General features: G+C 38.4%; 1 protein-coding gene across 13 annotated transcripts in view; it reads left to right on the forward strand.

The window, feature by feature from the left end:
- ROBO2 (roundabout guidance receptor 2) overlaps positions 1-25,694 on the forward strand; it is a 1,130,584-nt gene that overhangs the window by 912,300 nt on the left and 192,590 nt on the right. For all 13 annotated transcript variants that reach the window (XM_089512185.1, XM_089512193.1, XM_089512187.1 and 10 more), the window contains exons 3-4: positions 17,602-17,759; positions 20,791-20,911. In XM_089512185.1, the coding sequence (XP_089368311.1) occupies positions 17,602-17,759; positions 20,791-20,911 (279 nt within the window). The remainder of the gene's footprint in view (positions 1-17,601; positions 17,760-20,790; positions 20,912-25,694) is intronic.

Genomic DNA, 25,694 nt, shown 5'->3' on the forward strand with positions numbered 1-25,694 from the left:
TTAGAATTGGCCAACAGACACATTGTAGGATGTTACAAAGTCTGTGCATTGAGGACTCTTCAGACTAAGGTTGTCTTCTGACCCACTACTCATTTCTTTAGCCCAGGGGTGGGAATCATGTGGTGCGTTGGCTTCATGCAGGTTTTTTTTGGTGGGGGTGATGAGAGTTTCTTTGGGACCCCCACCAACGCCAACTCTCCAAACCTCTGGCAGCTCTTCATTTTTGGCTATAAAAGTTGTGGAGTTTTAATTAGGAAAAAAAATCATTGAACTTAAAAACTTGCTAATGTATTACCAGCTGTTTGGGGGGAATTACTCCCCCCCTCAAAACAGCCTGAGAAGTATCTAGAGGTTATGCATAACAAAGCAAGATTTTCACTCCATTATTTAGCTGTGTTGGTACCCTTCTTGTAAGGAGCACATCCTCCTTACATCTTTGTTGGGGGGTTTTCGGCTAAGAGAAGGCAACTAGCCCAAGTTCACCTCCATGAGCATTATAGCTAAGTGGGAGTCCTGATGGAGATCAGAGGTTTTTAATGTTTTCTTTTTCTTCAAACACATTTTGTTGCTGTAGACCCTCAAGACTCTCCTTAAGATTTAAAATCCAAAATTATCATCATCAGCATCATTATCCACCTGAATACTTATAATAATAATTAATAATTTGTTTTATTTATATACCGCTATTCCAAAGATCATAGCGGTGAACAGCAAGTACGCTAATTAGCAAGTACCATTAACAGTTATATCATCTGTTAAATCTTCCCTCAGAGGTACTGAGGGAAGATTTTTCTCCTCTTTCTTCCAATTGCTTGCAACTGGAATGGATTGAACAACAGTTCACAAGCCCAGCCGCCCAGCCTTTGCTTTGACTCCAGCTATGTGGCTGCTCCACTGTGGGGAGGAGGTGGGCTGAGCAGCCTTCCAATCTTTGTGGGTCCTCTGTGAAGACATTGCGGGTCCCTGGGGTCTGTGGGTTAAGAACCAGTGATGTTGATAATCAGAGCAAAATCACATAGCCATATTGATTACTGCAGTTACATGATGCTAATAATTTAAAACCTTAGATCTCCTGACATTCTGTGCTAGGGACTGTGTGGGAAGAAACTTGTATATGAAGGGATTATTGTCCTATTAATAAGTTATTACTTGAGCATATAAATCAGAATTCAGTCAATCTACTAAGAATGGTTTGGAGCCATACTGGAATAATATGTATTGTTACCAGTGTTCTGATTATGAATTTGTCTGTGTGTTTTGCTCAGACTCGTAGTTGCCCAGATGTTCAATATTCCCTTCTGGTACTCTTCTTTATTTTAGTATTCTCTTTGATTCTCCCATGATAGTTCATGTTTATAGTTATGTTTATTGATTCCCGTTTAAAATTCAATATATTCTATTTATTGTGTATTGCAAGTATGAAATATTTTAACAGCCAGTCACCTGGCTTGACCAACAATCTTGCAAACCATGTGAAAACTGTCCTTCTAAGTGTATTCAGTATGAATCATAGGCTCCTTAGACTATACACTGCCATAAATGTTGCTTAAAAATGGAGTAAATAGTTGGATTTGTCTTCCATTTATTTACAGGATTTATTTATTTATTTATGGGTTTCCCCCTCACTTTTCAATTTAGATTTTGCTTACATGGGGAAAAGCTAGTAAGTATAATATGCAATTACTTGTTTTCAAATGTATCATCTATCTTCTAGTTTATATTTATGGTATCTCATTTAACCTTGCTTATTGAATACATGGAAATACAATGGAGAAAGATTTCAACATTAATACTTATTATTCCAATTACTTAGTTTCCATCAGGTTTATTTATTTCCAGGCATCTCACACCAGGCTGGAGAGAAATGGCATAAGTTATCTGCAGGAATGTGTGATAAAGATAAAATGAGAGATTGTTTACTTGGCTAGAGAAGCACATTATTTGTTTTGTATTCAAAAGGCTCAGAAAATGAAATGTGAAAGATTAGAAAAATAGAAATAGAAATCTCTACAAAGGGAAAAAAGGGCATTTTTAAAAATGTATCAACAAAGATTTTGTAAATACAACCTGATTTACTCTATAATATAAGAATATTTAGGCCTGTGGAGTAAGATTCCATATCTTTAAACATATCTACTATCTGCTTTCTCTCTCCCTCCCCCCTCCTTTATTTGTTTAAAATTCAGATCTTTCCAACACCTGTTAAGATACTTTCTCTAAGTATCCCTCTGTATAAGTACAATAGTTAGTGATAGTTTTGGGCCTATTAGTGTATGGATTGTGGAGTCATAGTGATAAAAGCTGTACCTAAAGTAGAATTGGGCAGCATCAGAAACTGCTGTTGGCCTCTAGCTCTGACTTTATGCGCACATTTAGTTCTGCACAGCACCACACAGCTGATCAGATTCAGGTTTATGTGAACCATGATCATGTAAAGGCTTCATATACTGGGAGGCCAGAAATGGTATAAGGAGAAGGGGAGAAAATTATCTGTCAAAAGCAGCCCAATGTCAAGAACCAGGTATAGATTGAGTCTCCTTTGTCCTAAATGTTTGAGTTTGGATTTTTTGTTTTTTTAGATTTTGGAATATTTGCATATACATAATGTTACACCTTAGAAATGGGACCCAAGTCTAAACATGTTTAGCCGGCTCTTCTTATACGCAGATTTTTTATACATGGATTCAAGCATCCACCATTTGAAAATGTTCAAAAGAAAGTATAAATTTCAAATATCAAACCTTGACTTTCCATTTTTTTTAAATAAGGGACACCATTTTGTTATGTTATTATATTTAATGGGATTTCAGCATACACGGATTTTGTTATACATGGAGGATCTTGGAACCAAACCCTAGCATATAACAAGGGCCCACTGTAATTAATTTATGTTCCATATGCACTTTTTACACATAGCCTGAAGGTGATTTTATACATAATATTTTAAATAATTTTGTGCATGAAAAAATGTATGTAAACTGAAACATCAGAAAGCAAAGGTGCCACTGTCTCAGCCACCCATGAAAAAAGTTTTGGAATTTGGATTATTTTGGATTTTGGAATTATGGATAATGAAGAATCAACCGTAGTAAGTAAATCAGAGTTCAGTACAAAAATGGTTGTAAACAGCAGACAAACATTTCAAAGAGATATGCATCAAGAACCAAGCTAATGTTTCTAATGCTAGTCAGATCTACTGTAATCTTATAGTGCTGAAGTATCCTAGGAGTTTATTGCTTTACACTTAAAATGGGGCTAGGTCACTTTAATTGCAGTCCCTGCCATCTGTTGCATTTTGGGGTGTGTAGTTTGAGAAGGAGCATTTAGAATATTCAGCCAGACAGCTCTTAAGCGTCACTGATAAATCCCCAAATGCAACAGGAGGCAGTGACAGCATTTAAAACAACCTAGCTCTGTTTTAAGAGTGTAAAGCGATAAGCTCCCTAGTCTACCAGCCTCCCCACTGCTACTTGTTAAAATGTTTGTAGATGTGTCCTTCTCAAGAAGACCTTGATTGTACCTATTCTTTGCCTCTGAGAATGAGAGCTTGGGTATGCCTCTGTTTCTTTGAGAGGCTGTTCCTCATCCTGTTTGGACCCTGATCTATCTTGCCCAACAGGAGTTTGGCTGATATTTTTCCTTCTTCATTCTCAAATTTATGCTTGTTCCTTGAATGATGTTGAATTCTTAATTCTCATGACATTAGCCAACATAATCAATGTCAAAGGATAGTACTAATCATAGTCCAACAACTGGACAGTCACACTTTCTCCATACAACACTGAGCCCACATCTTGCCATTTAATTTGCTAAAATTACTGCTACATCTTCTCTTAGTTTTGGCTGCTAAGATATAAAACTTCACTATTGTCATTCTCAGAGGAAGCAGTGAATGATTTTAGCAATATTCTTCCTGTTGAAAGAAACTCCTTGGAAACTGTACATTTTTTTAAAAGACTAATCTCTGTTGGGGACAGAAAAATAACCATATGGGGTTTGTTTGCACAGAAAACCTCTGCATTGTGAAGGTTCTCAGCTCATGGGAGAATCATGTACGGCACTGTGTAAAATACAGTCAGTTTTTCCATGGGCTTGCCATTTCCAGATGGGTGCATCCACAGGTGGTCCTGTTCTCTCAATGGTGGAGTGTGTATGCACCATGCCAACATGGGAGATTTTCAGACCAGCGCTTAAGCACTGGCAAAATGTAGCTAAAAAGTTTAGGAAGTGCACATGTGTGAAAGCCTGATGCGCTTCCTAAATGTCAAGGATTCGTCAGCTCCCCTCCAGGGTCCCTGAATCATTCAGGGAGAGGCAATTTCCTATGAATGCAAAGTTTCTATTCATGAGAAATTGCCTCTCCCCGCACGACTCCTAAACATTTTAGCTGTGTTTTACCAGCACTTAGGCACTGGTCTGAAAATCTTGCAAACATGTGATGTCACAAATAGAGAACAGGACTTGAAATTCCTTGGAATTTACCATCTGTGGAACATGAATGTGTATGTCTGGAACAGAATCCGCATGGCTACAAAGGGCTGTGTGTGTTGTTCTTTCCTACAAAAACACCTATGTATCTGTACAAAATGCATAAAATTTACGCAGATTATGAAAAGACGGGAACCTGCATATAAAACCTAAGTGCACTTTTGTCTTCTTTGGAAAGGCTCCAATACAAGCCATTTGTGTTAGCTTGCCACCTCAGGTTCCTTTTGCACAGATAGCTGGTACCCAATGTAACCACTATTCAGAACACATACAGCATTATTGTAGGAGAAAAGCAAGCTGAAACAGAATGGGAGAGTAGCAGCTTTCTCTGTCTCTCTCCACATGCAGTTGTAGCATTCTGTTCTCTTTCCGAGGGAGAAATAATAAAAAATGTGTTTCGTTTTGTTTTGTTTGTGTTGGAAAAATCTAATTTGCAAAAGGCATGCTCTTACAACTGTCTCTTTTGGGAAAAGAAGGGAAATGCTACAATGACATGCTGAGAACACTACTCTCCTATTCCATTTTCTCTTTATTTTCTCATGCAATAAGACTCTTAGCCAACATTCTGTCTCTTATAGTGATGCTGCTACCCAGCATCAGGGGCCCATGGCCACCTAGCAAGAGTGTTTCTCAGTGAATGATGAGTAACAATAAGTTGTTAGTGTGCAAACAATAAGGCAAAGTATGTGCCTTCAGCTAGCCCTCTGCAGCCACTTTCCAGAATGGTGAAGTCTGAAATAAGTTGGGAGGAGGCAATGATCCCCAGACTGGAGTGTGCTGTTGATGCCGGAGGTAGGGATCAGAGAATGCAGAAGCAGTGGGCTGCAAGAAGGCAGACAAAGTATGTCAGAGCTGTGCATTACCTGTCACAGGGTTTAAGGAATTCAGAGAGGCTTGAAGGTCAGAAGAAGGGGTAGGGGAAGTGGGGAAATGCTGGGCATGTGACAGAGGACATTGCTAGTGAGAGAAACATGAATGGGAAGGGAAGTAACTAATTAGAAAAGGAAGGAGTTAGGCAGGAAACTTCAGGGGTATTACAGGCCATTCTCAGAAGAATTAAGCAAAAGGGAAGGTTTGGCTCCTGGTACCCACAGGCTTGCAACATACTTTTGCTTATGAGGGAAAAAGTGGAGTTCATCCTGGTTTTCTGTTTCTTGAATTCCAGAGAGTGATAATAAAGGTTTAATGCTGTTATTTGTTTTGGTTAACTACCCTCAAGTTGATCTTGGCTCGCAGCATCCCTGTGGATGAGACATTTCCAAGGCCCCTGTCCTCCATTGCTCGGCTTCAGTTCTGTAGGCTCATGTCTCATGATGTGACCTAAGTACAACATCCTCAAGCTCAATCTGTTGTAGCATCCACCCATGGCATTATCAGCACTCTTCTCTAGCACCATATCTCAAATGAGTTGATTTTCCTTCTACCAGTTTTCTTCACTGGTCAGTTCTCAGTTCAGAAATCCACAAATGATGATAGTGAATACACTGGCCTGGATGAGCCTCACTTTGGTGTTCAGAGATATATTTTTACACTTTAGGATCCTGTCCAGTTCATTCATAGCTACCCTTCCCATTTCTATTCTTCTTCAAATTTCTTAACTGCAGTCTCTTTTTAAATCGATATCTGACCCAAGATATGAGAATTCCATGACTGTTTCAATTTCCTCATTATCCAGAATGAATTCTTGTAGATCTTCTGTTTTCTTAATGTTCAGCATTAATCCTACCTTGGCACTTTCTTCCTTGACCTTCTTCAGTAATTGTTCCAGGTCTTTGCACTGTGTTGTCTGCATGCCTTAGGTTATTCATTTCCCTTCCTCCAATTTTAACTCCTGCTTTATCTGAGTCTAAGCTTGCTCTGCATACAACATTTTCTATACTGGTTGAAAAGGACTGTATGCAGCCTTTGCCAATTGGGAACCATTCAGTTTCTCCACATTCAGTCCTGAATGCAGCCTCTTCCCCTGAATACAGGTTACCACACCAAGACAAAGAGTGGCACTACCATTCCTTTGAGAGCATTTCATAAATTTTTGGTTTTGTTTTGTTTTTTGTGGCCTATGCATGTGATCTAATGCTGTTATACTCCCTCTTAAAGTCTCTGTCTTTATTACTTTGACCCAAAAGACAAACATAAGTATATGGCACTACAAGCAAGTCAAGTCCCTTCCCCGGGGCTGGGGTTGTGGAGGTCACATTTTCCCATCTCCTTTTGCCTCTTCCTGTCCACCCAGTGCCAAAGCAGAACTAGTAAAGCACACCTCTGTCAGGAATCTTCTGCTTCATCTTTTTTTCTGCCAGCATCCTCCAGATGGATGTTGCTTTTGCAACCAAACTCCCCAAACCTATATATCTAAAACCTGACAGACTTGTTTCCCACAGAACAGCAAATTGTTATTGAAATTTTTATATCCAATTCTTAGATTTTCTTAGTTCTGTTTTTTTTTAAACAACAAAAGCTAGAGGCAAACTGTAAAATTTCCTGAAACTATGTGCTGATATTTGGAAGATGCAACCCTCTCCTAATAGCCTACTACACCTGCCAATTTCATCCAGTTATGACAAAAGAGAATAAAAGTTAATAGCTATTTTTGGATTGCCCACGGAGAAATGTGATCGTAACTTTTTAAAAAAATGTAACAGTTGTTGCTGGCTGGGATTGTGTGGAGATTTTTATATCTGGCAGAGATATCCTGTAAGCAGAATCCTTTGTCGTCATCTGATGCCAGAAGTAGAAAGGGCAGAAAAAGGATGGTCTAGCTACAGTGTTGGCAACATGTTAGACCATGATGGGGATAGTTTAAAACAATTTTCTAAACTGAAACTGGTGAGCATTCAGCACAGCTTCAGCTGATCTTAATATCATGGCCAGTTAAAATTGTGCTCTTAATTCAATAGGAGGCATGGACCTTGAGATTTCTGCATCCAGCTTGCATTCAGGAACCATTTTAAAGCAAGCTGTCTTTAAATTATTCTCAAGCAAAAGGGGTCATTTTAAAAATGCCAAACTAGGTTGAAACCAAATTTTGTGCTCCCTGTTAATCCCTAATATTTTATACTCTGCTTGACAAAAGCTATACATGTTATTGCACTAATTTTTTATTTAATATTTGGTTCTTCAAGGTTTTTTTCCTGCAGGAAAATAGAAAAATATTGCAACAAATGTAAGCATTGTCTGAAATAAAAATAATTTAATGTCATCTTCTGGTCTGTCTGTTCCACCCAATTTCATGAGCTGGATTAATATGGCTACTTTTCCTAATTGGAAAAACAATGAGGAATAAGCAATAACATAAAATTATTTTTGGAAATGCATTTTTAATTACTGAGCTGCTTAATTATTGAGTATCATCTAAAGTATCCTGTGAACCTTATCACTATGCAAATGTATTCAGTTTTGGAAACAATTAAATGATAATAAAGCATCCTTTTTTTCTTTTACCATACATTACCGTAATGAAGCTGTTACCTCTCAGTGTGCATTTTAATGAGTTTTAAGTAACATTTTAATGAGCTCAACATTAACATAAACCCAAGGATTAGACTAAATTGAATTTACCAGGAAAAGAGAAAGGTTCATTAAGAGTTAATTATATTGTTTAAGGAAGAATATTATTCATTTTGTGAAGTCCCCTCAGCTAAGAGCCCACCAACATATCTATGCTTACTAATAGATATAATAATGTTGTTATTGCTTTGGCATGACACATGGATTTATTCACTATTACTCTTGTGTGGATTTAATAAAGTAGTGTGTTCTTTGCATAGCCAATAATATAGCAAATGCATTTTAATTCTGTTGTACAAAACCTGAACTTATCCCTTTAGAATTAATGTCTCCAGTTTTTGACATTCAAGTTCTGTTTTACTAAACTTTTATATCAAGAAAATAAATGAACAACATACTTTGATTGGGCCAAACAATGTGTATCCATGAAGTTGGTCTGACTTCATTTGGAAAAGAATTACAATGGTGTTGAAGCTATTATATTCTTGACATATTTTATATATGTTGATAATTTACTATCCTCTTCAGACAGTGCACACTGACTTAGAAAAGGCATTCTGCACACAATTTTTGAACTTGCCTTTAGGATAATAAGGGAACAACCTTATGGTTCCAAGGGGGAGCATAGGAATGAAATAAGAGTTCCAAGATTTTAGGAATACTGGATTCTGACATGATTCTGGACCTAGAGCCTCCTAAGCCCCAGTCATGACCCAAACTTGGAGGAGCATTTAGACCAAAGTCATGCCCTCCAGATATTGTTGAACTGCAAGCCCCTGCATTCCTTATTGTTGCCTGTTCTGTCTAAGATCCAAAACACACTGCAGAAATAATCCAGTTTAAGATTGCTTTAACTGCCCTGTCTTAATGCTAGGGAATTTTGGGGACTGTAGTTTTGTAAGACATTTAGCCTTCTCTGTCAGAGAGCTCTCGTGCCACAATAAACTACACTTCCCAGGATTCCCCACTGATCCAGGGCACTTAAAATGATCTCAAATGGCTTTATTTCTGCATTATCTTCAACCTAAGTGTGCTGGCAGTTACACTACAACAAAAACTTTAGGGCAACCTAAATCCTACCTTTATTTCTCACAAAAGGGGAGGGGGGTATTTGTTTATTTTTAATGTCATACATGAAGAAAAAAGCAAAACCAAAAGCAACTCACTCCCAATTTACAGCATGACAACAAGAGCCCAGAAGGGATTTGGGTAGATGGGAGTCTCCAATATAAAATCACCATAGCTTTTGGACTCCTTCCCCTTAGGATTGGTATCTAAGAATTTCTTTGCTTGCCCTTGCAGAATATTGCTTATGCAGACAATTGCTTATTGGATTCTCAGCATGAGATTGTTCCTTTTGAAAATTAGGGCTAAACCTTTAATAGGATTCTGTGAAACCACTGGAAATCCCAAATGTAAAAGCTACAATTAAATTAGTATTGTATCGGGTCTCAAAGAAACTGAACAGAATTGTTCAGTATGCTACCAGATATATTTGAAATCAGACACTCACATGAATTTTCTATATTTTAAAGAGCCTCTCTCTATTTCTGTATTTTCCTACATACAAAAAACTCCTTAAGTGAGATGTTTTCTTTCTGAACATGCAGTGAAGCTTGGATTGGTACCAAGTTTAAAATAATTGCAATAACCGAGGTGAATTAGAATTTCATCTCTATCGATTACTTAGATAAAAATAGTTAATGAACAAACTGTATGCAGAAATGTTGACTTGGACAGTCAAGAAAGGCTTCTAGTTTAAAGTAAGCTTTTTAACATAGGCATCCATACTGCTGAAATAATCTGGTGTTACACCTCTTCAACTGCCCTGGCTCAATGCTAAGGAATTGTGGAAACTTGTGGCCTCAGAGCAGGACTGTTACATGGTCACCACTGTTTTGTGTTATAGTTAGTCTTCATACATGGGAATGAAAATGAAAAAAAAACATAACCAAAGAGGGGAAAGAGGAAAAGATGCTGTGTTCCATATCATTCAGCTTTCCTGTTATATCAAGATCTCTATAATAGAATTTTGTTTTTATCCCCCATATAAAACTGTTTCTGTTGACATGTTATATCTTTTTCCCACAGTCTATCTTGTGCTTTAATTCCTTCCAGTCATAAAACAGCCCAGCAGTGTTGTCTATCATCCAGGCTACTTACTTCTTGTTATTGAAAGTTTATTGCATTTCTAAAACAGAGCATACAAACAATGGAAGCATAATTTATTTTGCAACATGTTACCTACATGCAAAATTGGCATGATTGTTCTGAGACATTTTCTTCCATTGACTGGTGCCTGTATTTGATACAGATATGAGCAGTGGATTATGAAGCTGCAAGGGCAGTGTCCATAGTGCAGCTGAAGAAAAATGTAGAATATCCTACAGAACACAAGATCGAGTCCATGTTACATTATACCGTATGATTTAATGGGGGAAAAAACAACATCATTCTTTCTTCATCATCACTTGCATTGGTCAGTATGTTTTAGTGGAGCTTCTGAATCAATTTATTCACTGGATACCCTAAAGACACAAATACTGAGTTCTTGCATGGGAGACTACCAACAAATACCAGGTGCTATAGGCAACGTTTCACAGGAAGGAAGTGGCAAAACCACTTCTGAGTATTCCTGGTGTAAGAAAACTCTATGAAAATCATGGTGTCACCATAAGGCAACAGACAACTTGGAGGTGTGTGCACATGTGCACACACACATACATACACATAAATACAGGTACCCAACTGGGATACATTTTGTTGTTACATCCCCACCCCTCAAAACTCACTGAGATCACTTCTAATTTGGAGTAATTTTTGGAGTATGGACTCCCAGGGCTTCTTAAAATACTTATTTTGATGTTCATCTGTTGTAACCTGAGAGCATAGATGATGTCCTTGCAACAGCTCGTTCCAATATATGTGTTGCATTCACTTTTCCTAATTGGGTGCTTTAAACTTTCTGGGATAGACTGACCTTGTACATCCAATAATAAATCTCTCTTTAATGGAGAGAATGGTTCCTGTGCTACTGAAGAATGCTGTTGTAAGATTCCCTTTTAAACAACTCAACCTAGATCTTGCAAATCCTAGTAATTAAAGGGCAGCAACAGATTTGCTATACTTTTGCAAACGTATGCATCTCAGGATGCACTCATTTCTTAAATGTTTTATATGAAGCTAGTTGTTTACATCTGTTTTGATCAAATTGCAAGATGCTTTCAAGACTGAAAACAGTTTAGCTATACAGGTGCATAATTTTCATTAAGAATGGGATTACTGTATATGTTGTTTGATGACAGCAATTCTATCTCCCTTATTCTTCGTATTTTGATGAAGATGAAAAGGGACAGGGGATAAAATACAAACAAACACATTTCCCCCCATGTAATAATTCCTGCACAACACTATGGATGTTGAATATCAGAAGAACATGGCACAACATTTTCATTATTTTTTCCTGACAGAAACCCTATTTTTTTGACCTGGGAACAAATACTTGTAGATATTCTTTCCATCCCTATCTTGGACTTCCTATCAGGATATTTAGACAAATTGGGAGGTCACACAAGACTTGGGGATTTCAAAAGTCAGGTGATAAGTTGTACAGTGTTATCTGGATTGAATTAGGAAGCAAAATAAATTTGGTTTATTAGTACTGTCAAGGAATTGTAAGATATACAGGTAAAAGTATTCCCCTTTGACAAATTTGTCAAGTCATATCCAACTGTAGGGGGTGGTGTTCATCTCCATTACTAAACTGCAGCCAGCGCTGTCAAAGATTACTCTGTGAGCATGTAGGCAGCATGACTGCACAGAACACTGTTGCCTTCCCACTGAGGTAGTACCTATTTATCTACTTGCACTTTTACATGCTTTTGAACTGCTGGGTTGGCAGACGTTGGGACTAGTAATGGGAGCTCAATCCATCATGCAGTGCTTGGGGCTCGAACTGCTGACTTGAATCAGAATCAACATCTTAACTCCTGAGCCACCACATCCCTCTTTATATCTTGTGAGATATGTCTTACAACACATATCTTGTAAGATATAAAGAACATAAAAACATCCTAAAGCCTTTTTAATCCACCATTCTGTCCATTTGACATTATGACTAACTATTTGCTTATGGAGCATGAGTGCAAATGTCTTTTCCTTCTCACATTTGCAGGAAAGTATACTGGACTGGTTTATTCTCCTCCTCCCCCCCCCCCCCCCATTTTAGGAAAGTATGTTGATGGAACCTGTAAAGGCATCCCACCCACCCTACTTTCTGGGCTTGACAGATAACAGCAGTGTTGTACAAAAGAGAAGCCAAAGAGGAGAGGAAGACATAGTGGCAGACTTTCTCAGTAGTCCTGGAGGAGGGGACAGTGCTGACAATAGTGTCAGCCATTAGGGGGACAATTTTGGTCTCAGTGGCATGCTTGTTTTTGATAAGAATTTGTTTTCATAAAACTTTAGAAAACTCTTTGATGAAACCTGTCAGCCATTTTTATTTTCTTTATTTTCTTTTTTCTTTTTTTCTTTTTTTTTGGAGTTGACGACAAAGTAACAGTTGACAAAACACTAAATTCTCATATTGTAAGGAAAATCTTCATATCCATGATAGCTGTTTGGTATGAGTGTTTGTTCATGTACTGTGTAAACTTTAAAAAGGATGCTCTACGTGAATCAACACACTTCTATGGTGATTAAAAATTTGCGAACTATAAAATAAGATAGATTTTTTTTAACTATAAAGATTATTTGGTGAAAGGACTAATGAGATAAGCACTTGTTTTTTTGCTGACCTCATGTAAGATGACCTACAGAGTCATAGCATACCGTTGGTCCTGCAGATTGTGCATCCATGGATTCAATTATCTATGGCTTTAAAATATTTGAAAAAGTATCCAAAAAGCAACACACACACACACACCATTTTATATAAGTGACACTATTTTGCTATGCCATTGTATATAATAGGACTTGAACATCTAGGAATATCAGGGCTCTATGTGTGTGAGTGTGCTGGAACCAAAACCCCAGCAGATACCAAGGACCCACTGTACTTCCTTTTCTGAAAGTATACTGCAATTCACTATGAAGCCTTCCATTAACAATTGTTAAATATGTTAAAAGCCATACTAAAACAAATGTATCCAGCGTTGCAGTTGTATAAGTTCACCATCTGTTTTGTAAGCAGCAGGAAATGTATCCAGCAACATCAGAAGAAAAGCCTATCCATTGTGAATCGGAGGGGGGGGGGAGGCAGCCCCAAAGATTCCATTGGCATATGCACAGTCCTTGTAATTTGGCCTTTAGGAAGTCTACATTTACAAAAGAGAAAGGGTGTGGGGGCTTAGTATTGCTTATTGCTTTCTCTCCCTTGTTTGGCTGTCAAAACAAAACTGAAGCATTTTAAGATTTATGACCAACATGTAATGAGATTGCTGAATGTTAACTGCAGCATTCAGAATTCATTATGGGCTGAAAAGAAGGAGGGATAAGGTTATTAGGGCTTCAGTACAGTGTAAGATAGGTCAGACAACTTTGTTTTCAGATTTTTTTTTTTAGCTTACTCACATATATTTTATATTCTAGATTAGAAAGATCTGAACTCTTCATGTCACCCAGCAGTCAAATAGAATCTTTCAAGAAAATATGGCGATGTCAGCTTGCTTTCAGTGAACACAGTGAATCACAAAAATGTACAGGATGCTCACCTCTCTGTCATATTGGCCTGGGAAAAATAAAAAGCAGAACCCATTATGAAAGCTTCAGCACAAATCTCTTTATGCAAGAAAGTTAAGTTTCCTTAAATCACTTAGCTGTTGATGACAGATTTCACAGACCAACTCCCAGAGGTTGCAACTAATGATTGCAACACCTGGTTCAACTCAAGAAGATGAAAGGTCAGCAGAGAGTGGAATTTTCTCCAATGTAAAGTAGTTCATGAGTAGGATTTGGCAAAACTGTGTCTCTGGTGTTTAATCAGATTGATATTCTTAATGATTTTCCTGACAAAATTATTTCATTAAGTTTGTCCTGATTCAAGCAAGCACACCCCATTATTGATACTGATTGAAACCACTGTGGTACAATGCACTGTTGAAACTGAAAAGAAAGGAGATAGCAAAAGTGTCAGTCTTGACTTTAATATATCCAAAAGTAAGCTCTGAAGTGCCAGAGCACAGAAGGTCCAAAGAGGAACCAGGAAGGAGGGAAAGGATACAGAAAAAGGATGCAGCTAGAAAACGGACATTTTTATAGCAACCTTCTGCCCACAACTGCAGATTTCTAAATTTAGCTGTTAGGGCTTTACTGCAGATTGTAAGAGATGCTTTCATAGGTTCTTGCTCATGAAGAGAGCTTTACTCACAAGCAGTCCAACACACGGAGCAGTACATGCTCCCCGTCACTGATGTAGAGACAGAGACAAATTTGCAGATGAAACTACAAGTCCATCTATACTCAGCTCCAGCATCTCCTCATCTACAAACTGTAGCTGTTAAACTTATAACAATATCATATTAATAATATTGGTAGGATATGTATGTATGTATGGTTAGCGTAACTTTATTTTTCATCTGTAAAACCTGAGATGTGCATCATAATTATTTAAATAATGATGCATGTCTGTGCATGCAAATACATACATTGGACATGAGTATATATGGAATTTATAAAACAATATCTGCCTAATCTTTGTGTGGACAGAAGGAGGAACCACACACTATGGGAAAAGAATGCAAATTATTTCAAACCTCTTGATAGACTTGTTCTTCTTCCTTCTAGTTTAGATCCTTCGACCATAGGCATTGGGCTCATGGGACATGGGCCAGATTGAAAACTAGAGGCAGACAGATGGCTATTTGTAATCATCATGTAAATGTAAATCCTATTAGAGAGTGTGTGTGTGTGTGTGTGTGTGTGTGTGTGTGTTCAAAACACAGACACAGAGAGACACACAAACCCAGTAAGGCCAGAGATCTTCTATAGTAAAAGGGAGGATTAAGCCATGTATATATAGATTAGAATAATTTTGACCCCTCTATTCACTTCTCTATAAAACATTCAGACTCCTTTAAACAAATTCTCAGAGCCATGGCAAAGGAAAGGAATAAATTTTCTATAGAGTTCCTAGACTTTATAGACATTATTTTGACCTGGATCTGGATTTTGTCCTACATTGCCAGGTGTTAGTGAAGAGTTGCCTTGGTAGCAGGCCTTTATTCTACTGTAGCAGGTGCTTTAGCTCTAAGTGTTCATCTTCATAATACTTTTCTGAAATGAAATCCCATATTGTCAGTAAACTTGCCCATAGTTCCCAAATACACTACATTGTATTTCATAGAGGATACTTCACATAGTAATTGTTCATTTTTACTAACTTCATCAGGTATGGTGTCTGTTTTCAATCAGTCCTTCCAAGTTTATTAATTGCCTTTATAAAACAAAATAATTTGTTTTAAAAAAATACTTAGAACTTTACTTGTGACCATTAAAAACTTCTCTGCCTCCTCCACACCAGACTTCTCTCACTCCCTTCACTTTGCACAAAATGTACTAATGTAGACTTTCAGATGTGAAGGTCCTTTGGTCCCTAATTATGATATTATCCAAAGGTATTTAGTACCATATATAAATGTTACAGGTGATAAATAATTAGTGCTACTATTCAGTGTTCCACAAACCACAGTGATATCAACACCTTGAAAGATTTATCTTTCTTATAGACCTTGTAGATTTCATGGTACCCTGCAGTGAGTCCAGGTTGCTATAAAACCTGTTTGCTGTAGACATTTGAGGGAACTAACATTACTTAGTACTGATAAAGCTAATATTGCTAATGTCAAGCTAATGGGGAGGTATCACCTCTCTGCTCACCAAAATAACAGCAAATTGTAGCAATAGTGTCAGTTATTTTGCTTGGCCTACACATGAGGCTGTGAAATATAATTCTTCAGAGTGTTCAGTTAACAAACACTATGTTTGCAAGGTCCGTAGTTGGTAAGGTTGTTGCTGTCATCAATAATTCACTATTCATAGGTGCTGGAATGTTACACTTGTGCTCTGATTATTATAACAGTTCTTTATGTTTTTTTTCCAAAAACATTAAGGCCACCTATACCCACTATTTCTGTATTAATGACATATTATAAATAATATGGGTACAGTCCTTTTACAAGAGGGTTCTGAAGGACACCTTCATCTCATAAGGTTTCTTTTAAAGAAAATGGAATCCTTTCCAAAATGTTTGTGCCAATTTCTTTATTGTTATTTTATGTGTCTAGACTTGGCATACATAGACAGTCCTTTTATACCGGAAAGTAAATTAGCGTTTAATTAGTTTCTCCCTCTTAGGATTTACCTGTGTGTCTTGAAAATACTGAAACGATAAGCAGAAACCCGTATCTATAGCTGAAAACCAGATTTATATGCATGCTCAACTCAGCCCATTCAGTGGCTAATCCATGTGCATATAAATTTTATCCTTGCGTGTAACACACGGAAATGGAAAATGTGCAGTTCAAAATGTTAAAACGGAGCACATTTTATTAACAGCAAAAGCAGTAAATTAAATCTGCTTATAAGCTGAGAGTGAGTGATTTTTGCTGAACTGTTCTGGGCTGCTCTTTTAGTAAGATGCAGGCTTTCTTTGATTTCTCAGAGGGCTCTTTTTCCATTAAAGGTGAAGTCTGTATTAAAGCAAAAATGAGACTCTTGCATAGCTGAATGGCAAAAAAGGGGAGATGTTCTTAATTTTTGTAGGTGCTCAATTTGGAACTATTTTCTGATTTCTATTTATAAGGGTAAAGAGTATCATAAAGATAGGAACACATGTGAAAGAATAATGATAAAGTGGCTATGAGTTCTATACACTAAAGTCTAACTCCTCTGTTGTGAGATTATTTGGATAGTTTGCTAGCAGAAGAAAGTAACCTGCATGCATTTGCCTCCTTTTTATTTTTTTGTCACAACAACATCTGCTATAATATTTAAAGAGATGGCTAGAAAAATCATGGTTACAAAATTATTAAACAAGAATGGAAAAAGCAAATACCTTGCTATTGCCATTTATGTATCTTGGCACCCTTCAGAACAGATTGTCGTTATTCCAAAAAGCAAAAATAAAAATGCCAAATTTGCAGCAAAACTACATAGCTGTATCACCTGTTCTTTTGTCCAGTCAGCTTTTAAATAGCAATTGTGGAGGCAGGTGCCAGTTCAGAAATAAGTACACCAGATTTTCAAAGGTTACAAGCAAGGTCCAGCATGCTTCTTTCTTTTATGAAAAGAGTTCAATGTCAGAACAGCAATAACAGTATAAGGATTTTTCCTCTGCAGAAGGTCACACTGGCCAGATGTTACTTGGCAAACAATGGCTGCAGAACAGAAAGGAAACCATGTCTGTATGTTTGTGTTTATACAAGAGGTATATTTATTAAATAGATGTGACATCCATTCCAATACACATATAATTCAAAAAAGCTACTTATACCATCCATATTAAATAGATACAATGAACTACTGAGTAAAGAAATTCATTTTTCATCTGTATGTTATGTATAGTAAAACTATTTGTTTATCTGCATTTTTCTATATTTTTTGTACCAGTACTACGAGATGATTTCCGGCAGAACCCTACAGATGTTGTTGTGGCAGCAGGTGAACCAGCCATTTTGGAGTGCCAGCCTCCTCGAGGACATCCTGAACCCACTATCTATTGGAAAAAAGACAAAATCCAAATTGATGACAGAGAAGAGAGAATCAGTGTAAGTCATAGAATCATAGAATTGAAGACCCATGGAGTAGGAAGAGACCATTAGGTGCATCCAGTCCAACTCTCTGCCATGCAAGAATACACAATTAAAACACTCATGACAGATGACCATCCAGCCTCTCTTTTAAAAACCTCAAAAGAAGGTGACGTGACCACTCTCCAAGGCAGCATTATCCACTGTTGAATAGCTCTTGCCATCAGGACATTCTTCCTAATATTTATGTGGAATCTCTTTTCCTGTAGTCTGATATTCCAGGAGAGGTCTGACTAAAGCAGAATAAAATAGTACTATTATTTCTTCGATCTAGACACCATACTCCTGTTGATGCACCCTAGAATTACATTGGCTTTCTTAGCTGCCGTATCACATTGCTGACTTGTCTTCAGCCTGTGGCCTACTAAGACTCATAGGGCCTATACAGGTTGGCACTTTGTGCCGGCCTGTAGGCGGAATTAGAGCACAGCTTCTGGACGCCATGCCCCTACTCCTGTGGCACCATTTTGGTGTGCACCGGTCTACATGGCACTCACCATCATGATGCACGTGGACATGGACCAAAAGGAAGGGATAACAGTCAGTAAGCTCAAAGTGTCTCATCACATTTTTTTTTTTTTTTTGGTCCTAGAAAGGAGCACACATTTAGAGACATCTTGTTAGCCCCACTAACTACTGATTCTGTACTCCTCAGCACAGAGCTACCACCACCACACACCTCCTCCAAGGTTTGACAGAGGCCATTCTATGTGCTGGACCTTCCAAGGTCTCATGAACCTTCTCTTAGGACTGGCATTGCTGATCTTCTTGATTCCTTTCATCATTACTGATAAGGGAAAGATCTTCAAATTGAATCTGTAGATCCAAATTCATATAATGATCCTTGGTCCTTCTACTTCCTACATGTAACTTCTCCAACTATCTACATCCTGTGTATGAGAACTGATCTCCCCTCCAGAGACATCCCCTGTATTTTTTTTCCAAACGAAAGCCTGCTATGCTCTTTCCAAGAGATCCTCATGCTCCTTAATATGCTATGGGCGGGTTACAGACCGCCCATTTGGGGCGGGCTGTACCCACCCCTTTCCCCGGTGTATCGGGGCCTCAGCTGCCAGAACGGCAGCCGCTGAGCCCCAGATACGCCGCTTTTCAGGCTGCGGGGAAGCGGCAAAACGCCGCTTCCCTGCAGCCTAAAAAGGGGTGTCCTTGGGGCTTCAAGCCCCAAGGACACCCCGCGGCGGCGGGGAGGAGGAGAAAGGGGCCGCTTGGCCCCTTTCTCCCTTGCTTCGCTGGGTGCAGCCGTCTGAAGGCTGCGCCCAGCAACGCAAAGCCGTCTGAAGGCTGCACCCAGCAACGCGGCCGTGACGTCCTCATGGCGGCGGCCGTCTGGAACGGCCGCTGTCATTTTTTACGTGCAGAGCGCGTATTAGGGTTAGGGAGGTGCGGAAGCACCGCACCTCCCTAACCCTAGTACGCGCTCTGCACATACTTTAATGGCAGTGTGTAACCCGCCATAGAGTGGATAAATGGGCCTTAAATTCCTTGACCTTCACTTCCCACAGGAGGACCATCTTTCATTTGGTGCAAGTGAAGTTACGCACATCCTTCAACATGAATACAAACATACTACAGCTGTTGCAGGTGATTGCAGCAACTCACACACTACTCACATTCAGTAGTCTTAAGCAGTCACTGAAACAGAACTCAGTGCATGTACCACTCAAAACACCCTCACAAAACAGCCCTATTAGTGTCACTTGTTAGCCGAATTACAGGGACTGGGGTGCAGCTATACAGAGAGCTAGTGGCTGCTAGCTTTTCCCTCCACTAAGTTTTTGATTCACTCTCTCTCAGCAAGAATCCTGTCTCCCCTGAGATAAGGTGCTCATGAAGGGTGTCTGGTGCTACTCACAATACAGCAACAGCCTGCTAATGAACACACAGTCACACTCCCACTCAGCTCATACAATCAACCCAATAGACACAAGGTCACCAAACTACAATAGAACAATAGACACTAATTCACTCACAAGCAAGGCTCAAACAAACAAAGCAGCACTATCCCTAACTGACCCTCACCCTTGACCCAACAAGCTCTTCCCAAAGTCTCCGGGGATGGGAAGTCTAACCCAACCAAGCCTAGTTCACCTTATTCTGTCTCTTCCACCACACAAAACAACCCTATTTGTCTCTCCTGTTAGCTGTGGTTTGTCCTCGTAAAAAGGAGATTTCTGTGTAGATTTTCAGGAAAATTACGGAACTTTTATATGAATATGAATCACAGAAAAACTTAATCTGTTGTGTATTGTATATATGGATTGTTAAATTTAACCTAAAGCACCTGGCATATTTTACTGGTCTCCCATGCATGAATTAACTATTGTTGACCCTGCTAGCCTCCAAGATCAGATGGGATCTGGGCCTTCAGGGCAATGTATCTTTATATTATAATTGTCAGCTAATAACATAATTCCATAGATAGTTAAACTGGACAACTTGTAGATGGAGTCTTTGGAAGGAGTCTTGTTTTATAAACTGAACAATTTTGCAGCTAAAGCTCATATAAAGCACTACTATTCTCTCCAGGTCAGGTGTTATGCCTTTAGAAATGCTGGTTTTCTTCCAAGTAGTCTGGTTAAATAAGTATATAGTCTGAGGGTATCACAGTATTGAAAGAGATATTCCTCCAATTCTCCTCATTTTTTCATTATGGGCCTCTATATAGGAACAGTTGTTCTTACTATCAGCTGTCTAGTGAAAGTAATTCCTCTGAAAATCTACTTGTATCTAAAATAATAATAATAATAAATAACAGAAGGGATTTCAATGTGCTCCCTCTCCTCAGTGCCTCTCCTATTTTACTTCATGATAAAATGAGTTGTAAATTATGATATGCATAGAATAGTGCTATGGAAATAGGTACAACAACTATTTCAAATTAAATATTTTAATTCCATTTTTCTAGATTTCTGAAGTGGAGTTCTCATTGTACTAATATTAACCCCATTCTTTCCATTTTTTACAATAGATACGAGGTGGCAAGCTTATGATTTCAAACACAAGAAAGAGTGATGCTGGAATGTACACATGTGTTGGCACCAATATGGTTGGAGAGAGGGACAGTGATCCAGCAGAACTGACTGTCTTTGGTAAAGAAATGTCTTTGATTCTTCTTCTGAGGTGGAAATAGAAAACATTAATGATGAAATTCAACCAGTATCATAGTATAAAACCAGTCCTGTAAAAGCTAATCTGTATAATAATGCTGCATTTCAAAGCGTACAGTGACTCCAAAATTTCAAGATGTCTAATAAACATCTAAAATGAAACAAGTCCTGCCCACCAGAGAAAGAGGTTAAACTCAGTCCAAGAACCATGAGTAAAGGAATAAACTTGGGAACATTGCTTGTCCCAAAAATCATCGAATATAATTGAGACACCTTTAACAATGTTGACAGATTGTGCTTCCGAGAGTTCAGAGTCATGTTGCCTGTTTAAATTTTTTCTTATTTCCCTTGGCTGAAAGATCAAATAATTTGAAAAACTCCACAAAACAGACATTTTTAATTGCATTGCTCGTTTCCAAAGTGATTGTTCTTTTAAATTTGTGTAACAATTCAGTTTTTTGTGCTGATGTTGAACCAAAAGATAGGCAATGTATAGGTCAGTGGAACTTGTTTTCCTCAAGAGAAAAGTTAAACACAGAAATGAATGGATGTTAATATGATCTGAAACTGTCTTATTAACAACTAGATAATGGATAATATTGTAAAACCTTCCTTTTATAGAACTCTTGGTAATTACACATTATTAACAGGATTTCTATAGGTGTTACTTTAGAAAGTTTTAAACAGTGCCCAAAAAATTAGGAAAATTACTCTACCCAATACTACTACTACTACTAATAATAATAATATCATCATCCTATGTTCTACTTCATTATATGGAAGAACTTTCAGTATGCATGATTTTACTTTGTATTCCAAATGGTGCACTTCTGCCATGAAAACCTTCTTTTTAAGGTGTACAAAAGTGGGGAAAAAATAAATAAAAGCATCAGTTTTAGGGAGTTCAAGGTATATAGAAAAATTATAAGAATTTAATTGGTGACATTTGGCAATGACCAGAATGTTTCTAGAATAGCTGGTGGCATTTCTACACCGAAGTATGCCATGTTAAGTAAAAAGGTTAATACTGTAGTGGATTAGTATATCTGTTACAGCTACTGAATTAGAATGCATCCAATAATACGTATTAAATTAGTTAGGGCCTTCTATACTCCTTTGTTAGACACTTTCCCTGTAATACTAAGAATACTATTACCAGTAATGCTATTACTGTATGAAATTGCAAAAAGTTCAAAGGTTAGTTAAATGAATTTATAAGTAGGCTGAAAATCCATTTGGATATGCAGGTAAATGTCTGTCCTAAAGAGCTCTGACAACTATTAATGTTTGCTTCATCTGTTGAATGTTGTACAGCTGATTGTACTATCCTCCATAATCTAGTCACAAGGCACAATGATATCCTTCTAGCTGTCAAGAAAATTGTGATGACTTCCATTTTTGCAGAAAAGTAAACACTCAGAACATTACAATGCCACAGAACCATGTGCATTACCAAATCACTTTTTATTTCACTCCCCAAACTGTTTGCATTATCAAATCTCTTTTTATTGCACTCCCCAAACTGGACATCCAGATGCTGAACATTAGAAATCTATGGGCCGGAAGAGATTGGCAGCTTCACCCAGCTTCAAGCTGGCTTGGGGTGTGGCATTTACACACACCTTGACCTAAAGTTTCCCAGAAGTCACACTGATGATTACATGCCAGGTGGCTTCAGGGCAACTTGGGGGCATAATGTTTAGATGCCACACTCCCTCAGGTTGGCTGGAAGTGAGCTGAAGCAGCAATAGGAAGGCTTCAATCCATCCCAAATAGGAGCAGCTTTCCGCCACTCCTATTTGGGCTGGATTCTGGCCAGATTGGGGCCATAGCATGTGGTTGCCGTAACCCCAACCTGACTTTCTCAAGGGCGGCTTGAAGCCGCCCTTTCAGGGAGATCTGTTTTGCTCCATCATCATTTCTGAATTTTTTCTCTCATACATATATATGTGGGTGTGTATACAGGAGCAGCTGTGTCCTGAAAAATCCATATATACTCATTCTAATTAGGTTAAACTTTCTTATAGGTAACATATTGAATGCACATAGCCTTCTTGTCGCTGACAAACTATAATATTTGTATTTAATATGAGCTTCATTCTCACAGAGGTCCATGTTATTTGGGCACAATATTTTATATCTGGTGTCTGGAGGACTCTGTTATCAGTTGTTACAGTATTGGGTCTCAATGTAGGATACTCAGGTTTAAGACCTGTGATGGGTTTTGTGTAGCCTCCTTAAAATGCTTTACGAAGAATTTTATACCAGGCATAAACGCTGTTAAACCATCCATAAACTCTGTTGTTACCTGCCTTATTATCCCTTAAATGTTGAGGAAGTGCGTGTATGTGAATGCCTGGTGCGCTTCCCCATCATCATGGAATCATCGCCTTCCCTCTAGAATCACTCAATCATTCCAGGAGAGGTAATTTCCTCTGAACAGAAACTTTGTGTTCAGAGGAAATTCCCTCTCCCTGAACAATTCAGTGACACTAGAGGGGAGCTGACGATTCCAGGACGATAAGGAAGCACACCAGGCATTCACACATGCGCACTTCCTCAACGTTTGAGGGACGATTTGTTAAAATGCTTTTGATGTTGTGCAGTGTGTGAGGCAACACGTCAACATTTGGCACCAGATTTTCCACCTTCGTGACTGTAGTCAGCAGCTTGAGAGCTGGAGGGAGACCTCTCTCTTTCTCAATGAGCAAAGAGACACTGAGGTTTATCACACTATACTCTTAACGAGCCATGATTCCAGTGTGACTCCTCTAGCTGCCTCCTGCTGCATTCTGGGATTGGCAGTTTTAAGGAGGGGTATTTAGAATTCTCAGGCACAGAACTTCTCTACCTGAGAATTCTAAATACCCCTCCTTAAAACTGCCAATCCCAGAATGCAGCAGGAGGCAGCTAGAGGAGTCACACTGGAATCATGGCTCGTTAAGAGTATAGTGTGATAAACATCACTGTAAACCTCTCTCAAATGAGCCTTTTATTCTTAGAAGAAGTTGCACTGTGTGCAACAATATATACATCGACACCATCCACCATCCACACTATTAACAACCTTCTCTGAGCTAAAATGCTCGACACTGCTCTAGCAAAGGCTCTGTGAAGCCTACTAGGCCATGCCTCTCCCTCTGGTCTCACAAAGAACCCAGGATCTTCATGCACCTTTCAAACTAGCCATACAAAAGAAGTTATAACCTAAGAAGTTATAGCATTGATGGCAAAACCTTTAGGGACCGTGTGCCCAAACTCAAAGGTATTCCAGCATCATGTGTTACCTGGTGCCAGGGGTGGAACCTCCACCCTCTGGGGGTAGGATTTCCACCTTTTGGGGTGGGTCTCCAGGGGTGGGACTTCCCCAGAGAGAGCTAAAATTTGGGAGGGTGGGGAGGAAGAGGAGGAACAGGTGCACACCTGTTTCTCTTCTTCCTCCACCCTCCCATTTCTCCATGTGCCCTCCAAAATGGCTTCATGTGCCAGAAATGGCACTCATCCCATAGGTTCACCATTACGAAGTTACAGCATAAGATTTCACAGACTTTGGCTGCATTCCAGTTTGACACCACTTTAACTGTTATCTCAGTGCTGTGGAATTCTGGGAACTGTAATCTGTTGTGGCAACAGAGCTTTTTTTTTTTACAGGGAAGTTTAAATGTCTCACGAAACTGCAATTCCCAGAATGCTGTAGCATTGAGCTAGAGTAAAACACTTGAGTAATTTTTGAAAGCACACGGACTCCAGGAAGAACATTTGCTCCTTCATTAGTCTGTTAACAGAAAACATAAATGGAAAGAGTTAATTGAATACAAAATCAGTTAACATTTCTTGAGCTGGTTTTGTGAAGAATTCGTTTTCAAAAATATATAAAATTCTAACACCTGACAATTTACGTCTTTTCCAATAATGTTACTTCTGCAATTTAAACATATCATAGAGGTGTGCAGGTAACTTCAGAAACTTTTACTTCATCTGCTGGAAGTCTGCCTCATGTTTTCGAAGTCACTTGATCATCCTATCTTAAATGTTTAATAATGATTTCAATTTTTCCCTCCAGAAACCTAGTCCAGTAAACATGGGCTATGAACATAAAATAAAACCAGAACAGGAAATTAATGTTGGCTTCAGTGGGAAACTGAAAGCTGTTTAATAACATTTCTGGCAAGTACACAGAAAGTGCTGAATAAGTTGGAGGAAAGCTAATTAGTTAGCTGATGATTAATCATTCTTCCTACTTTAAAACTCATATAAGACAGCACATTCTGTTTAATATTTTCACATTCTGGTTTTCAAACTTTTCCAGGATTCAATCCCACATTGTTTCAGTCTTGAAATATTTTCTACTAATAGCAGAAATCAATTTTAGTCTGTCACTTATAGCTGCATTCTAGATCCCATTGCAGGGAATTTAGCTAGAGGCATTGCCTCTGGTGAAACTGACTAAGAGTAAATAGGGTGGTTAAAGGAGTCCAGTGGGAACAGGGAGACTAGGACTAAAATTGTACATTCAAGATTGTTCTTAAACAGGGTAGAAACAAGACTATAGAGGAGCATGCTGAAATAAAAAGAGAGGCACAATATCAACTCATATTTAAGGAGGAACATTGTCTTCAGAAATAACTAGAAAAACCAATGAAATTCCCAGTGAAAAATGAGAATATTTCTCAGTCTCTTAACTAGAAATGCATTCACTTTGTTCTCAAGATTAATATATTTGTTATTCTAATTATAATGTAAATAAAATGCAATGATTTTTTTT

Source organism: Sceloporus occidentalis, unplaced genomic scaffold (genome assembly GCF_023333645.1).
Source record: "Sceloporus occidentalis isolate IW3139 unplaced genomic scaffold, rSceOcc1.0.p SCAF_2, whole genome shotgun sequence".
NCBI lineage: Eukaryota > Metazoa > Chordata > Lepidosauria > Squamata > Phrynosomatidae > Sceloporus > Sceloporus occidentalis.